Source organism: Zootoca vivipara, chromosome 1, assembly GCF_963506605.1.
Source record: "Zootoca vivipara chromosome 1, rZooViv1.1, whole genome shotgun sequence".
NCBI lineage: Eukaryota > Metazoa > Chordata > Lepidosauria > Squamata > Lacertidae > Zootoca > Zootoca vivipara.
Genome location: NC_083276.1, coordinates 44,556,608 through 44,569,648, shown reverse-complemented (window position 1 = coordinate 44,569,648; position 13,041 = coordinate 44,556,608). Strand labels below are relative to the sequence as shown.

At 42.0% G+C, this 13,041-nt stretch overlaps 1 protein-coding gene across 1 annotated transcript; it reads left to right on the top strand.

Annotated features, from left to right (window-relative positions):
- The first annotated feature begins 373 nt into the window (after positions 1-373).
- On the top strand, positions 374-12,165 carry LOC118083823 (acyl-coenzyme A thioesterase 1). Its single transcript, XM_035112745.2, has 3 exons — positions 374-950; positions 9,177-9,379; positions 9,924-12,165. Exons 1-3 carry the CDS (start codon positions 374-376, stop codon positions 10,497-10,499), a joined length of 1,356 nt encoding a protein of 451 aa, XP_034968636.1. The 3' UTR covers positions 10,500-12,165.
- The last annotated feature ends 876 nt before the right edge of the window (positions 12,166-13,041 follow it).

The following is a 13,041-nucleotide window of genomic DNA, read 5'->3' as shown; positions in this document are numbered from 1 at the left end:
GGTGCATGCACACTGTTTGAATGGCAATACCTATCAACTTTGGGGGAGGGCAGACTCCTAAAATATTTTATGGGGGGGGCTGAAGACCCCTCGGCCCCTAGCAGTTGACTCTTATGGGTAGGAGGCCTTCTCTCGCGCGTTCAGCTAATCGCGAATCAACTGTACTTTGGCAGCGGCGGACGCGACCGCGACTTACAACTGCTCATTATGAAGCGTGCGGTTCGGGATCGATTGATGCTGCCTTTTGTGCTCCCACGTGGACTTCCAGGCAGAGCAGAAGTTGCAGATCGTGTCTCCTTCTCTCTGCACCGCTCTTCGTTCGAGCAGCGCGCAGACGGCAATAGCAAACGGATCGGATTAGCAACAGCCCATCATGTGGCGACGGGTCACAGCCAAAGCTTGGGACGTCTGCCTGGAGCAATTAGGGGGTGTGAGCCGCCCCTTCGGGAGGACCTCCCTCAAAAGCTGCGGCAGAAGAGGGGTAGTGACAGTCTCGGTTGACCCTGCTGCAGGCTTGGCAGATCAGCCCGCGAAGGTTGCGGTTTGGGGACTCCCGCCTCTGCAGGAAGTCACCGTAAGGGCGCTGGCGGTGAACGAGGAGGGCATCCTCTTTGATTCCTGTGCCCATTACCAGGCGGATGAGCGAGGGCAGGTAGATCTGTCCAAAGACCCCTCCAAGGGAGGAGACTACACGGGCTTGGAGCCCATGGGGCTGTTTTGGAGCCTCTCGCCTGCTGCAATGGAGAACCCCTACCAAAGGCTGGAGCCCAGAAAAGTGAAGGGTCCCATGAAACTGGAGATGTCAGTGCACCAGGGCTACAGCCAGCCCGGGGCTATCCCTGGACAGGTGCTTGCCAAAACGAACGTGGAAAGGCAGTTCATTCTTCCCGAAGTGAGAAGGATTAGGGTTAAGGACGGTGCGGTGAGAGGGAGCTTGTTCCTTCCCCCAGGTGAGTTGGGTAGACTTGGCAGTGGGGCGGGGCTCAGACTGCTTATTTGTCCTGAGGGAACCTAGTTAACTCCACATTTGACAGTCACCTTGCTTTTGCAGTCCCAGACAGGCAGCAAAAACAGGGTAATGCTCAGATCCTTACTCCTTAGTGGGCAGCTATGCAAGGTTCTTCTTCTTTTTGGGCGATCACTCGTAGCTGAGTAAGATTGTCTTCCATAAACACGGTTTTAACAATGGGTCTGTAAGTGACTGTGGAGGCCAATTCTGGATCCACACGTCCTTCCACAGTGGGGACATTGGTTTCCAGGTGGGAGTTGATCATGGTGTGGATTTGCCAAGCGTGCCTTCCTCTTAGCACGTTTCTGCCTTGCGTCCTGAGAGGTTGGTGGGCTGTGTTCAGCTTGGTAGGGCACAAAAAGGACAAGCCTTCAGTAGAGACGATAATATTCAGATGATAATATTCCAAAACAATAAGGGTTGCAACTAGCACACTTTCCCTAAAGAGTAGTCATCACTCATTTACCAGCAAGCAATTTCAGAAACAAATACTTAACAAGCAAGATTTAAACACACTAGTGTGTCTGCATTGAATTCAGCCGGAGCCACCAGTCCACAAATATGAATACTGTACATGTTTGCCATATGGGGAGATTTACTCACAAGATGCATGAGTCTATACATTGGTTTTTAAACAAATGCAAAAACAATAACCTTTAAACACTTATTCAGCATTACCTCTAATGGTATTTGTTCTATCCATTGACTTTAGACATAAGTTTACACATTCAGTGTTCAAATATATTACTTAATGTAACTTCTCCACTGAGACAATAGAGTGGTTGGTATAACAAGTTATTGATTTTGGTCATTAACATAGAAAGAGGTCCACATTTCTTGGAAGCTGCCTCTTTTTCTTATGCCTTTACTTGCTCTCCTGTGCCTAGTGAGATGCTCAGATATTGCTGTATCCCAAATATTATTTTCCCATATGTTCAGGGGTCTTTCAGACTGGTTTTTCCGTTGTTGAGCTATCACTAATCATGCTACAGTCAGTAAGAAGCCTACTAATTCTCCATGGTGCAGGGTAGAGCCCAAGTCTATGTCTAAAGATAGTAGGGCTAAGGGAGGATTTGAAGAAAGAGGTTGGCTTTTAATTGTGGTTAGAATGGAGAATAATTTTTTCATTCTCTCCATTCCTCCTGTTTCATAGATAAAGCTTAAGTTGTCATTTGTAAGAGCTGCATCTGAGACTGATTGGTTACAGCAAGATTGTGCACGTTGTTTGCTGTTTTAGAAATATCTGACAATTGGTTAGATGTTGTTGTTGTTTAGTCGTTTAGTCGTGTCCGACTCTTCGTGACCCCATGGACCATAGCACGCCAGGCACTCCTGTCTTGCACTGCCTCCCGCAGTTTGGTCAAACTCATGTTCGTAGCTTCGAGAACACTGTCCAACCATCTTGTCCTCTGTCGTCCCCTTCTCCTAGTGCCCTCAATCTTTCCCAACATCAGGGTCTTTTCCAAGGATTCTTCTCTTCTCATGAGGTGGCCAAAGTATTGGAGCCTCAGCTTCACGATCTGTCCTTCCAGGGAGCACTCAGGGCTGATTTCCTTAAGAATGGATAGGTTTGATCTTCTAGCAGTCCATGGGACTCTCAAGAGTCTCCTCCAGCACCATAATTCAAAAGCATCAATTCTTCGACGATCAGCCTTCTTTATGGTCCAGCTCTCACTTCCATACATCACTACTGGGAAAACCATAGCTTTAACTATACGGACCTTTGTCGGCAAAGTGATGTCTCTGCTTTTTAAGATGCTGTCTAGGTTTGTCATTGCTTTTCTCCCAAGAAGCAGGCGTCTTTTAATTTCGTGACTGCTGTCACCATCTGCAGTGATCAAGGAGCCCAAGAAAGTAAAATCTCTCACTGCCTCCATTTCTTCCCCTTCTATTTGCCAGGAGGTGATGGGACCAGTGGCCATGATCTTGGTTTTTTTGATGTTGAGCTTCAGACCATATTTTGCGCTCTCCTCTTTTACCCTCATTAAAAGGTTCTTTAATTCCTCCTCGCTTTCTGCCATCAAGGTTGTGTCATCTGCATATCTGAGGTTGTTGATATTTCTTCCGGCAATCTTAATTCCGGCTTGGGATTCATCTAGTCCAGCCTTTCGCATGATGAATTCTGCATATAAGTTAAATAAGCAGGGAGACAATATACAACCTTGTCGTACTCCTTTCCCAATTTTGAACCAATCAGTTGTTCCATATCCAGTTCTAACTGTAGCTTCTTGTCCCACATAGAGATTTCTCAGGAGACAGATGAGGTGATCAGGCACTCCCATTTCTTTAAGAACTTGCCATAGTTTGCTGTGGTCGACACAGTCAAAGGCTTTGGCATAGTCAATGAAGCAGAAGTAGACGTTTTTCTGGAACTCTCTAGCTTTCTCCATAATCCAGCGCATGTTTGCTATTTGGTCTCTGGTTCCTCTGCCCTTTCGAAATCCAGCTTGCACTTCTGGGAGTTCTCGGTCCACATACTGCCTAAGCCTGCCTTGTAGAATTTTAAGCATAACCTTGCTAGCGTGTGAAATGAGCGCAATTGTGCGGTAGTTGGAGCATTCTTTGGCACTGCCCTTCTTTGGAATTGGGATGTAGACTGATCTTCTCCAATCCTCTGGCCATTGCTGAGTTTTCCAAACTTGCTGGCATATTGGGTGTAGCACCTTAACAGCATCATCTTTTAAAATTTTAAATAGTTCAGCTGGAATATCATCACTTCCACTGGCCTTGTTATTAGCAATGCTTTCTAAGGCCCATTTGACTTCACTCTCCAAGATGTCTGGCTCAAGGTCAGCAACCACACTACCTGGGGTGTACGAGACCTCCATATCTTTCTGGTATAATTCCTCTGTGTATTCTTGCCACCTCTTCTTGATGTCTTCTGCTTCTGTTAGGTCCTTACCACTTTTGTCCTTGATTATGGTAATCTTTGTACGAAATGTTCCTTTCATATCTCCAATTTTCTTGAACAGATCTCTGGTTTTCCCCATTCTATTGTTTTCCTCTATTTCTTTGCATTGCTCATTTAAGAAGACCCTCTTGTCTCTCCTTGCTGTTTTTTGGAAATCTGCATTCAGTTTCCTGTATCTTTCCCTATCTCCCTTGCATTTTGCTTGCCTCCTCTCCTCCGCTATTTGTAAGGCCTCGTTGGATAGCCATTTTGCTTTCTTGCATTTCCTTTTCCTTGGGATGGTTTTCGTTGCTGCCTCCTGTATAATGTTACGAGCCTCCATCCATAGTTCTTCAGGCACTCTGTCCACCAAATCTAAATCCTTAAACCTGTTCCTCACTTCCACTGTGTATTCATAAGGGATTTGATTCAGATTGTATCTTACAGGCCCAGTGGTTTTTCCTACTTTCTTCAGTTTAAGCTGGAATTTTGCTATAAGAAGCTGATGATCTGAGTTACAGTCAGCTCCAGGTCTTGTTTTTGCTGACTGTATAGAGCTTCTCCATCTTTGGCTGCAGAGAATATAATCAATCTGATTTCGATGCTGCCCATTTGGTGATATCCATGTGTAGAGTCGTCTCTTGTGTTGTTGGAAGAGAGTGTTTGTGATGACCAGCTTGTTCTCTTGACAGAACTCTATTAGCCTTTGCCCTGCTTCATTTTGAACTCCAAGGCCAAACTTGCCAGTTGTTCCTTTTATCTCTTGATTCCCTACTTTAGCATTCCAATCCCCTGTAATGAGAAGAACATCCTTCTTTGGTGTCATTTCTAGAAGTTGTTGTAGGTCTTCATAGAATTGGTCAATTTCACTTTCTTCAGCACCGGTAGTTGGTGCATAAACTTGGATTACTGTGATGTTAAAAGGTCTGCCTTGGATTCGTATCGAGATCATTCTGTCATTTTTGAGATTGCATCCCATTACAGCTTTTGCCACTCTTTTGTTGACTATGAGGGCCACTCCATTTCTGCTACAGGATTCTTGCCCACAGTAGTAGATATGATAGTCACCCGAACTGAATTCGCCCATTCCCTTCCATTTTAGTTCACTGATGCCCAGGATGTCGATATTTATTCTTGTCATCTCATTTTTTACCACATCCAGCTTACCTTCACTCATGGTTCTTACATTCCAGGTTCATATTGGTTAGATAGCACCTCTAATTTCTGCTCAAAAAGAGCTAGGGTTGCTCCCCAGTCCAATATTGGTGCCTATCTTCTTTTATGAATGTACTCATCTTAGTCTCTGTTCTCCCCCACTGTGGCAAATACTTTCCCGCTTTTTGGGGCCCTCATATTGCCTTTGGTCATTTATGCCAGTGTCTGACGCCTCCTCTGAAGCCTCAGACAGGGTTCCTGCTATTTCTTCCTGAAGATCTAACCCAGGCATCCCCAAACTGTGGCCCTCCAGATGTTTTGGCCTACAACTCCCATGATCCCTAGCTAACAGGACCAGTGGTCAGGGATGATGGGAATTGTAGTCCAAAACATCTGGAGGGCCGAAGTTTGGGGATGCCTGATCTAACCTCACAGATTTGCTTTTTGGTCCCTGTAGTCCTCACATCATTACCTTGCTGGGGCTGTACAAAATTTTGTGTTTAGATATTAGTAGGATCCACTCTGCTTAGATTTTGCACTGGGGTGATGGAGACACAGAATTATTTTGCGGTTTAGCTTTCCAGCTAGCCATGCCCCCTGAACTTTACATTATGTAATAATAATAATAATAATAATAATAATAATAATAATAATAATAGCATAATTTAATATTTGTTTACATTGTATGTACCTGGAAGAGTAACTGAGTGAGTTGAAGGAGCTTGACTTCTTTAATTCATCTGCCTCAGTGATGTCCAAGATACCAGGTTGACTTGGCACCTCACAGGGCTGCATGTTAGTTCAATAATTTAAAAAACCTGGCTTGGTGGGGAATACTTACTATTTGCATTTATTTATTATCAACAATGGGTTATGTCCAACTAAGTTTTCTTCATAGAGTAGACTCATTGAAATTAATGAATAACTTGGTTAATCTCAATATGTCTACTCTGAGTTGAGGTTAGTTGGACACAACTCAGTGGGCTAGCAGCCTTTGACTTAAAACTTATATTCATTTTGTTTATTTATCCCTTCAATTACAGGGGATTTTATAAAATATAAAATAATTAAACAAGTTATATTTAACACAGTACATGCACACGAAAGCTCATACCAAAATAAAACTTAGTTGGTCTTTAAGGTGCTACTGAAGGAATTTTTTTATTTTACGGTACATTATGTGAACCTATAAGACTGCCTTGTTGTTGTTGTTGTTTAGTCGTTTAGTCGTGTCCAACTCTTCGTGACCCCATGGACCATAGCACACCAGGCACTCCTGTCTTCCACTGCCTCCCGCAGTTTGGTCAAACTCATGTTCGTAGCTTCGAGAACACTGTCCAACCATCTCGTCCTCTGTCGCCCCCTTCTTGGGCACAAGGAGAAGGGAGAAGACTGCCTTATACCACATCATATAATTGGCTCATCTAGTTGTCTGTGTCAGCATTCACCAACTTGTGGCCTTCCAGATGTTTTGGACTACAACTCCTAGCAGCTCCAGCTAGCATAGCCATGGTGGTTGGAGCTGATGGGAATTGTAGTCCATAACATCTGGAGGACACCATGGAAATGGCTGTTCTCCAAAGTCTCAAGCAGATGTCTTTCCCAGCACAGCTGCCTGAGATCCCTGAAGATGCTGAAGATTGAACCTTGAACTCAGTGGTATAAGTAGCTGCCAGAGCTGAATGATCAAGCCCAGATGTGATGTTTTAATGAACTACTGGTGTACAAAAGGAGTTCTTAATTCTATCGTATGCCTGAAATTTCCCCTAACAACCTGATCCTATGCATGTAAGCTTCAGTGTGTTCAATAGAATTTACTCAGGTAAGTGTCAATAGGACGACAGCCTTAATATCCTTTCTACAGCTTGAGGACCACAGCACTGCCTTTCAGGGGAGCAACAGAGCTGTCGTGACCATTTAGAGGAAAATGCATGATTCTTTGTGTGAGGTACTTAGCATTCCTACCAAAAAACATGTTCAAAAAGCAAAATTCAATTGTGTAATATCCTGTGTTAGAAATCTTTGGGGGTCACTATGTTGGCAACAGCAATTGAGGTCGCTAGATGAGAATGATGGCTCTCAAAGAATGAAGGGAACTTTATTAAGAAGGTATAAACAATTATGGTGTAAAGTATGCCATTACTCCGCAGAGGCCCTGTGAGGTGCAGAAGTGTAGGGCACCCAGATACATCAGGGGTTGCTTGCCACATTCTGAAGTGAAGTAATTACCGCCTAAAGAGCTCCCCACCCATAAGACCATCAAGTCCAGCATCTGAAATTACCTAGTTGCATCACTGTTACTTTCTCCCCCCTGTGTTTGTGTTTCGTTGGTCCCCAAAGCAGACTGCAAGTATTCCTTTCCAATTAGTGCAACACATGAGGATCTGAGCCATCTACTTGTGTTGGAGATGCTGAAGAAATGTGAAAAACATGTGTGCTAGAATAGACATGCACTGCAAATTAGAAAGAAATACACCTGCATTGCACAAAACACCTTCCATATTTGATATGCATTGTGAAAAACCTAGCCAAAGAAAAGGAAGGAGGGGTGGGAAGAATGCTTGATCATATGAAAACATCAGAACTCTCTGGGAGCCAACTCAGCAGTATAGCTATCTGTAGCAGATTGTTTAAAATTGTATCCACTCTACTTTCCACAGTTTATTGTTCTCTCTCTTTTTTTAAAGTTGTCAAATGCTAAACCCTTCTTTGGCTTGATTAGGGTGGACCATCTAACCAAGAAGGGGACGAAATGATAGATAGTTTGCTTAGCTGTGCTGCTGTTTTCTTAAATGCTGAAGGAAGCAAAAGGGGAAAAGCAGAGGGTTGCGTCTCTGCACAATGCCTTGTAGCTACTCCCAAATTGCATCCACATATGTGATTCTTATGATACTCACATGTTGAGAAGAGTCCCCAGAGGCCTTTTTATTAGGAATAACAGGTGAAGACACACCAAGAAATGTTAAAAGACTATTTATGTATGCAACTACAGCCGCAAGGATGCTACTTGCCCAGAAATGGAAAGAAGAGGAAGTACCAACGAATGAGGAATGGATAACTAAGAGGATAGACAATGCTGAAATGGCAAAAGATGACTGTGGAAATCTGGGACCTAGATGGAAAAAAAGTTTATATAAGACTGGACTAAATTTATAGAATACAGTATCTTAAGGTCCACTGTAAAGACTTAAAAACATTAGCAGGATTGACATAGCATCTATGAAGTATAGTAATGTGAATTACAATGGACTTGTAACTGAATGGAAAACTAAAGATATGTAAGGTAATAAAGGGGAGAAATTGGAAATCAGGGGTGGGGTAAGGGAAAGTCTAGAAGGGATGAATAAGTAAGTAATTTGGATGTTAAATTGTTAAATTATTGAAAATTGAAAATAAAATATGAAGAAAAGAGAAGAGTCCAATATATACAGGCTTGAACAATACTGGAACTTAGGTATGACTGCAGTATAATGTCACAATTTTGCTAAAATGAGTACTGTAATACAGAATACAGATTCTTAACTATCCACTAACCTAGTGGTTGGTATTTGTACTTTTTAAATACAGACGGGAGGCCACTGAATAAGCAAAGAAATACAACATAAAATAATACTATCATAGGATGAAAATATAATACAGTCATACCTCGGGTTACAGATGCTTCAGGTTGCGTCTTTTCAGGTTGCGCACCGCACGAACCCAGAAGTACCCGAACAGGTTACTTCCAGGTTTTGGTGCTCGCACATGCGCAAAAGCGCAAGCCGCGCATGCGCAGCGCTGCAGGTTGCGAACGTGCCTCCTGCACGGATTACGTTCGCAACCCGAGCGTCCACTGTACTGTTATTAAAGAGATATGGTTATTTTAACACAGAGGTCAGAGAGTGGAAAATTTGCATCACACTGTCCCACCAATTTTTATGGGGCTTACTTCTGAGTATACATGTCTAGAATTGCACTGCAAGTCATTCAAAACATTTTCTCTTCTTTCCTGAAAATGTGGCATCAGTGTTTTGTTGTATTTTGATGATGATGTAGTTTTAATAGTGTTATTCTTGTTAGCATTTTATGAACATTTCTTTCAACGCTCTGTGCCCCAACAACATTGCTCTCTGCTTTCATTAGGAAATGGCCCCTTTCCAGGAGTGATAGATATGTTTGGTGATGAAGGTGGGTTAATTGAATACCGATCCAGCCTTCTGGCTACTCATGGCTTTGCTGCTCTTTCCCTGCCATATTTTAATTTTGAGGATCTTCCCAAAATCATGGAGGATTTCCACCTTGAATACTTTCAAGAGGCAGCTAGGTTTCTGCTGCGCCATCCAAAGGTGAGTATGGCAAGGATTGTTTACTTATACATGATACAGCTCCTTGCTCTCCTGCAGTTGAAAGAGTCTGTATGGATGACAGTTTTGAGAAAACCGGCACCTCATCCCTTGAGGAAATACCAATGGGTTTTTTTAGATCTTGTACTTGCTAGCTGAAGAAATCACGGGATCAGGTCAGATCAAATCATCTGCCTTTCTGGAAGAAGACTGGTTCTATTGGGATATGCTTTGGAGGAGGGATTTTAAAAACTGTGTGTATGAGACAGAATAGATTATGCTCTTAAGAAATTAACAAATAGTTTTATTGTGAATATATTGTAAACCTAGTTTTCCATGCTAATAAAATAGCAATTTTTAATGGGTTAGACTATTTGAATCGAAATTTTGGTATCAGCTTTTAGGTTTGATGTATGTTGTTTTCTCAGACTAAGTTAATAATTTGACATGTTTTTCTATAGGGATGCTCCACAACACAGACTTCTAACATGTGTTCTTTCTTCTCTTCCCCTCTACAATTCCCACTCGTGCTGTTTCATTTCTGAAGGTTAAAGGGCCAGGAATTGGTGTTATTGGGACTGGCAAAGGAGCAGAATTGGCATCTTCAATGATGACTTTCTTGCCAGAAGTAGTGGCTGCCGTCTGCATTTCTGGTTGCAGCTCCATCACAGCCACTGCCCTCCATTATGGCAAACTTACTTTGCCTGGGCTTTGCTTTAATATGAGCAGAGTCAGTATTTCAGAGAATGGTGTTTTCGACATTTACGAAGCCTTGGATGACCCAATGGACCCAGCTAATTCACGTAGTCGCATCCCCATAGAAAAAGCAGAAGGGCACTTCCTTTTTGTAGTAGGAGAAGAAGACCGGATTTGGAAGAGTTCTTTATATGCTGAGATAGCCACTGGGTGCCTGTGCCAACACGGGAAGGACAACTTTACACTCTTGAGTTACTCTGGAGCAGGCCATCAAATTAATCCAGTATTCACCCCAGTTTGTCTGGTAGCCTTAGACCGTGTTTTAGGGGTGCCTGTTCTGGGTGGCGGAGAGAGGAGAGCTCATGCTCATGCCCAAGAACATTCTTGGGGGAAGATTTTGGAGTTTCTGCAATTCCACTTGAGATGATCACTCAAATAGCTGCACATCGACAACCAAAGTTGTGGGTAAATGTGCCAAAGGGCCTGAGAAGGAAGGAAAGACATGAAACCTGTTGTATGGATCTAGCTGGACTAAATTATTATTTAAACTGATGACAAGGTAAGATTGGAGTGATTCAGAGTGGAACAGCCAAAGGTGTTTGTAATAAAATGTGTTTGGGATGAAGAACTCTAACGTTAAAAACATGCAGGTATATGAATTGGTTGAGGGTGTAAATATGAAGCTGTAAACCCTGGCCAGCTCTTAAAAGATCAAAGGCAGCAAACCATAATGAATTGAAAGGTAAACAAATAAACTTGTTCTTCAAAACCAGCAAAAAATAATAATAATCTGCCATTTTGAAATCAAATATCCAGAATATGACTACTTTCTGTTACAGTATATTGAAATTTTTGGAATAAGTCTATCTTTAGCAAACACAGCCAGTGTTACTACTTGAAGACAAAGCCAGGAGGTCTTTAAAACATATGGATAGAAAAAGACTAGAGTCACACATAGCCTGACCTTCTAATTTTAAAACGAAAACCATACTTGGCCATAATTTTCTTGGATGTGGTGTGGTATTACTCTCTCCCTGGTATGAAGCATAAAAAAATGAGACTAGCATAAAGTAATGCAAATGAGGATTGCAGTGGGACTGTACACTCCTTGTCTTAAACACCACTTTTTTCTACCTAATGGATTTGTCCATTAATGTTATTGCTTCATGAACCCCTTTAGTCAATAATGTTTTCATTTTTCTGATGTATTTTAAATTTTGTCCCACTCCATCCTGTGTTGTTTTTTATATTACATTAAACTATCAGTGAAGTCAGAAGACAAATAATTAGAATCATAGCATCACAGAATTGTAGAGTTGGAAGGGATCCAACGGTCATCTAGTCAAAAGCTCTACTATGCAGGAATTACAGCTAATTAGTTTCCTATATTATTACAACAGGCAGAATTCTTTACCCAAAGTATTGGAGATTGCCAACCATAACAAAAATCAAAGAATGAGTCAGAAAATCACGGGCTTTAGCAATTATGGCCAAACTGACTTTTTATTAAAAAAAAAGAGGACAGAGACAAGATAAAGTTTTAGCAAAATGTGAGAGATTTGTTGATTATAGTAAGAGATTGTTTAAAACCAATTAAGACCTATGGTTTTACAATGTATATTTGGGGAAGTGAAATTATGGAAAAATATGTATGTCTGTTTTATTATGAGAATATTACTCAAATTTGGAAATGTGAAGTCTTTGTTTTCTTTCCTTTGATTTCTTTTTTGAGTAGGAATAGATCAACGACTTCCTTATATTAGTATTATAATTACCAGATTCATGTCTAGAGTTTTGTTGTGCATTTGCTTATGATTAATGTTACTCCTTGTGATGTCACATATTTAATTATTTTGATATTATAAATGTACGGCATTGAAGTATTGTGTTAATTAAAAAAACATTAAAATGTATGCGAGTCATGCAAAAAATTGTTTTACAACTATAAAGCATAAGCAAGTCACTTGAGACACTGTCTCATAAATGCAAATAATGGTAATTATAACAACAACAATAATAGTAACAACAGAGAGAGATCAGACAGCCATTCATCTGACATGTACACATAAATAATTTGTCTTGATCTTAGTCTGTTGCCTGTAGTTCATTGAGTTTAAAAATACACTGCCCGGATATTTTTCTTTTATAAGGTATGTATTTATTACGTATTTAAATGTTGGATTTGTAACATTACCATTTGTAACATAACCCCTGCATAAATGGGGAATCACCTGTATATGTACACACATATAGGGTTGTATTCAATTAAGTTCAGTAAGTAAACTCACTAAGTTGGGCATATCCACAACGGCGTAGCTAGCCGCTCGGGTGTCCGCTGCGGAGCGCACGTCCTGCAGCTGGGGGTGGGACGAGCTGCGTGGAGCCTCTCTGCTGCCTCCCCCTCAGCTATAGGGCGGCTGAGGAAGAGGCGATGGGCAGACTGCAAGCAACGTGGAGCCTGCAGGCGCCCAAGCCCACCACATCACTCCCAGGAGAGACGCGTGGCTCGGGCACACTGCTGGCCCTGTGGTAAGTGCCCGCCCCCACGGTGTGGTGCCCAGTGCCAGACACGTTTCATTACGTTTCTTGACTGAACTAAAAAGTTTCGTGAGCCCTTTAAAAAAAACCCCTCATATTTTTGTCATTCCCCCTCAGTGATGACACCCAGGGTGACCCGCACCCACCGCACCCCCTTCCTTTGCCACTGCATATCTATTGGCTTACCCTGAGTAGAACTAACAATAGATGCAACCCACTGTTGTTTAATTTACTCAATATATTATATAATATATATATATATAAGTGTGTATAGCCTTTGTTGTTGGCATCCGTCTGTCTCGGGAATCAATGGTGTGTACTTCGGGGGTGATGTCAAACTTCTGAAGAATCACAGTGCCTTAAGCATTTTCCTTCTCCTAGATGAGCTACCTTCCCAGCTTAACAAGCCCCATCTGCCCCTCATTTCCCCA